General features: G+C 35.1%; 1 protein-coding gene across 1 annotated transcript; it reads right to left on the bottom strand.

Moving 5' to 3' along the window:
• Positions 1 to 1,429: 1,429 nt before the first annotated feature.
• On the bottom strand, positions 1,430 to 3,573 carry LOC141827835 (putative vesicle-associated membrane protein 726). The gene is made up of 5 exons (XM_074715164.1): positions 3,384 to 3,573; positions 2,097 to 2,235; positions 1,901 to 2,021; positions 1,759 to 1,821; positions 1,430 to 1,576 (listed from the first exon to the last, which is right to left on the bottom strand). The coding sequence occupies exons 1-5, from the start codon at positions 3,571 to 3,573 to the stop codon at positions 1,430 to 1,432; spliced, it is 660 nt and encodes a 219-aa protein (XP_074571265.1).
• Positions 3,574 to 5,044: the final 1,471 nt, after the last annotated feature.

The raw sequence follows: 5,044 nt of genomic DNA, 5'->3' as shown, positions 1-5,044 counted from the left end.
TAAGCTCGATTGGTTTTTGACATTGGGTCTGTGGATCAAGCTCGATAAGCTTTGTGACAAACTCATTAGAACACACATCTTAGAGCTCAATGAAGCAACTCAACTACAACTCAATCAACTTCTAGCAATAAGATCAAATGCATGCAATCTCTAAAGGAGTAAACAAACAAAGTAGAGATCATTCTATTGCATTACTCAGGGAAAATACTGATCCTTTTTTTGAAAAAAATGAACTAAAATAGAGATATCAATGTTTGATCAGCCATTTTGCAGGATAACCGAGAAGAATTGTCCATCGTTTTGCTCATAATAGTAATTGATAATCTTCCTCGAGATATCACCTTAGGGGCATAACAACTTTAGGTGGATTTCTGAATGTACTTTTACATGGGCTATAGATAAGTATAACCTCAATACAGGGATTTTATCAATCCCGGTTTGGTATTCATTTTAGGAGCAAGAAATGTGTTTGATTATGTCACTCTCTCTAGCGCACCACCAATCTGCATGTGAAGCCAATCTGTTGTTGAACTTTGCTCGAATTCTCTTGTCTCATGCAGAGTGTATGTCATACGGGAAATGGTGTTGTGTCCCTGCGCACCATGCTGAAATACAAAAGCTGTGTATCAGAGTGATTCCATGATATGGTAGGTTAAGGAATGAAGTTCTCGTATCCAATAAAATGAGCAAACACAAACAATGCGCAGCAATCAAGACAACTAAGTGCATTTCAGATGATAGCAACACACCATTTCGTAAAAAATATAATATGTAGTAGAAAAGGCAGACAAACAGAGAAGCATAGTTTGGAGATGAATGACCATTGATGAGCTTAACCAACATTTATATATTAACGTCCTCGAAAATGATATATCCATGAAGAAGATCTGCATTCCAACTGTATCACAACAATAACTATCCCTTAGAACAATCATATTGTTTAGTTAGTTGGCAGCGATTTCAGATGGTATGCACTCATAAGAAGAAACTCGATAAATTGTGCAGAGACAACATGTTGATGATACAATCATCGTATACATTTCAAATGCAATTAGTCTAACTGTTTAAAATAATTTGTTTACAAAGTTCTCATACGAGCAGCAAACAAAAGGCAGTGTTGTAGTTTGAATATTATATATTCTGACATACAGATAGAAAAACATTGAATGTTAAACATTTTGACTTACATCTTTAGAGGCGGGTACTTCAAAACCTGAATTCATATGAGAAATCTCAATTAAAAATGAAAAACACAATTCCTCTCAAGTACATGATAGTGAGTACTTTTATACTTTCTGGTAAAAGATATAGAAGGAAATCTTTACTGTGCACCTTATTACAACCTGGCACCAAATCCTGAAGAATTTTCATTCGCTCACTTATCTTCTCTCTCCTTGCCTGCATGCAATTCCAATGGCAATAACAAAGTTCAGAAGCACCTGAAGCCAGGGCAAATTGATAAGATTATGAGGAGAATTAGGAGACCGATGATGCCGAAAACAGCCAACTTTATCTTCATATTGTCTACCCACATTTTCCTTTTCAGCTTTGTACCTTGTTGCCTGAAATCTTGCGCCTGAAATATCACAACATAGCATATCGACTAGAGCTACGATCATCGAATGATTGTGTAATGAGATGAATAGGTTCTGATATGAAAGGGGCCATGACTTCTTTTGCAAATTAAAAGCAGCATAACTTGCTACCTTGGATGGCAATTACCTCCACATATATGACAAATAAATGTTCAATTCATACCTGGGAGCGAAGATCTTCAGTTTTGTCGACGAGAAGTTCAATTTTCTCACCCCGCTCAAGAACCTAAAATCAACAAAAATGGGAAAGAATAATCAGATGCTGGCGACATATATTAACGATCAAACAGGGGAAACAAAATCACCTTCTCAATGTTCTCCATCATGACTCCTTTTACTTCAGAAACTTGAGCTTTCACTTTGGCTATCTTGTTTATCTCTTCGGGGTGATCGATACAGAATTGCATGTGCTCTTTAAGCTTTGACCTGAACAAAAACAAAAATTCAAAATTAACTGCAGTTGCAAATGACAATAACTAGTTTAGGGAAAGCAAACCATACTTGTATTCTCGGTTTAGGCCATTGGCTGTGGCGGTTGCTGCTTTTGCTCCATATTTTTTACTGAAGTCCTCCTTAACCCTCTCCAGCAAGGCCATGGGAATTTGTTTGCCAGCTGACTCAACAGCGACTACACAGTATGCTGCAACCATTGTCATGGCAGTCTTAAACCAGTTTATCCTTAATTAGTTGGCCAAGGGAAAAGATGGTATATGAGGTCATCTTCATCGATATTGTCATCAAGTTATGCTCCAACCATTTGTGGTCAGCTACATCAATCTTATTACTCAATGGCTATATTACCAGTGAAGAATTGGTCCTTAGAGTGTGAAGTTGAACAATTGATTTCATGATTTGCTTCCAGTTTTTTTATTCAAATAGATATCAAACTGTTATGGTTAACTTATAACAAAGTATAAAAGTATGTTGGTTTAACTAGTTTGGCTCAAACCCCAATTGGGAACAAGGCAAGGGCAGCTCAAATTAAGAAAGTTCTGACAAGTGGTGATGAGGTTGACTGGAATTCACCTAAGCTGAGTTTGAGTTGCTAGGCCTTCAAGCGAGTTGCTTTAGCTTGATTTTATGTTTCCAGTGGATGAGTTTAGGGGAGTTTATGTTTCCAACGGTAGCAGAATTAATGGATTTTCTGCCCACATTACAATCTAACTTGAAGTAAATCATTACAATTAAGCATAACATATTCCAACCTCAAAACTTTTAAGCAATGATTCAGTATACGCTTCAGTCCCAACAAGAAGCAACAATACAATTCATATAAATATGAAAAACAAAAAATCAATGTTTATACAATTATCCGAGTAAAAACGATCCTATATCACATTACCAATATGCTTCCTCGATTGAAAATTGCAATAACAATTGGCATTGCCCTGGTTTTGTACATGTAGATAGTTGCTAGCTATTCGGTTTGTTAGCAACTTAACTGAGTTAATGTCGAAACAAAAACTTTGCAATGCTGACAAATAGCAGACCTATCGTCGCTAATCAAAGCAATAAAAGACACATTCCCAATCTCCAATCATATATTGTGAAATATTTGTACAATTAAAAGACAATTTTATGTCGGTAAGGATCAACAAGTGAGTGAGATAGCTCAGCCATGAAGGTCAACCATATTCCAAAATCAATTTCTCAAATTGGGCAAAGCCATAAAATAGGAGAAATTAAAAAGAAGCTCATGATCCATGAGTGCCAAGATGGCTTTTGGGTTTGGGTAACAAGATAATCAAGATCACAGAAGAGTGAGAAGGGGATCGGGAGGAGACTCACTGAATCCATTGTCGACGAGGTAATTGAAGGTGTGACCGTCGCAGTTGTAGGTGAACCTGTTGTTGGAGGAAGGGAGCTTCTGGAGGCATTGGGAGGCGACGGAGGTGAAGTTCCCGGTGAAGGCGGTGTACTCCACCAAGATGACGGTGCCCCGGGCGACGAAGCTGTAGATCAGCGTTTGCTGCCCCATCTTCCCGCGGCGGGAAGAGGAAACCCTAACCCTAGTAGGTGAGCGCGGAAGGAGGGAGGGAGGACGGAAGGATGAGCAATGGCGGAGGAGGATTGGAGTCTGAGGAGACGAGAGAGGAGAGGCGCTTGATGCGGTTTTGTTCAGCTCCTCGTCTCGCCACCTGCTCTCGTTGGCGTCGCTCTAATTTTGCTTCGATGAGATTTAAATTGAATTTAGGAAACATCTCATTTCCTAAATTTTATATTATTCAAACTTATTTAATAAAGCAATTGAATAAAGTTAAGTTGAGTTTAGAATAAATTAAGTAATTGAAATGATTGCTAAGTTTAATTTAAATTTTTTATTGTTTAAATTTATTTAATATTATTAAACTTTTAATTAGAGTTTATTTGATTGTTTAAAATTTTTATATTTTTGATATTATTTTATTTCTTTTAAATTTTTTTATTAATTTATTAATTTTATAAAAATTTTATTGATAAATATGATTTGAATATTTTTTCACAAATAGTCTAGAATCTTTATTTATGAATGTTAATAAGATTTACAAATCTTGAATATTTTTCACGAATAATTCAAATTTTTTATTAAGAATATTAATAAATTAAATACATGTTCAAAGCATAATCATGTTTAATAAATTAATCATGTTTACCTTTAGTTTACCTATTTAACAAATCCAAAGCATAACTGTACACTAAAGAAGTGTTCAACATATTTATTTCATGTGAGATTCTTATCATAATTAAATTTGATCATTTAATTGATTATATGTATTAAATTAACATAATCAAACTTTTATCAAATTAAACAGAAAGTTTCATTCTTTTACAACTTATGTCTAAACGGTTTTAATCGGATCATTGATGTTGATAGTGGACTCAACAAAACAACGTGGACTATAAATAAAAATATTTTAAAAAATTACATGTTTTTAAAAATAATTTAATAAATATACACACAAATTTTAATTTTAATAAATATATACATACGTATTTAATTGTCTAATATTGCACTATTAATTTAGTTAAATTGAATTTTTCATAATTTTATAATATTTTATAATTATAAAAAAAATTAACATAAAAAGGGCTTCTATGGAATTGTTCCATGAGGTTCCTTTCAAATCGTGTGACTTAAAGGAGGCTGCCGATTAATCAACGGCCCTTTTTGATTTCGCCTGTTTCCTTAAAAAATTTCACAATCGAACCGACGAAATCCGGTCAATTCCTTCGATCGTCCGGTTCAATTTTTCCCTAGACGCCAACTTTAGGCGCCTTTCTTTACGCCAACCTGGGCTAGGGCAACCGTAACTGCTCGTCGTATTCTTCCCGTTTCATGCTTTTGAGTAGGTTTTGATCCATTGATTTGCGAATTCGCAGTTCTCGTTTTAGTTCTTCAACCTAACCTTCTCGCGGTACTCGGAGAGAGCAATTAAGAGAACAAACGTGAGATTAGATAGCCATTTGAG

This window comes from Curcuma longa, chromosome 4, assembly GCF_044706935.1.
Source record: "Curcuma longa cultivar G26 ecotype Majalengka, Jawa Barat chromosome 4, ITB_CL_G26_1.1, whole genome shotgun sequence".
NCBI lineage: Eukaryota > Viridiplantae > Streptophyta > Magnoliopsida > Zingiberales > Zingiberaceae > Curcuma > Curcuma longa.
The sequence above is the reverse complement of the archived record's forward strand: the minus strand, read 5'-3'. Positions and strand labels throughout refer to the sequence as shown.

Excerpts from the sequence above, each read along its gene's own strand:
- LOC141827835 (XM_074715164.1), bottom strand. The coding sequence starts at position 3,573 with ATGGGGCAGCAAACGCTGATCTACAGCTTCGTCGCCCGGGGCACCGTC. Across the intron at positions 2,236-3,383 it reads CCTCGTCGACAATGGATTCA|CATACTGTGTAGTCGCTGTT; the intron begins GTGAGTCTCCTC and ends CAATGGTTGCAG. Across the intron at positions 2,022-2,096 it reads GGCCTAAACCGAGAATACAA|GTCAAAGCTTAAAGAGCACA; the intron begins GTATGGTTTGCT and ends GTTTTTGTTCAG.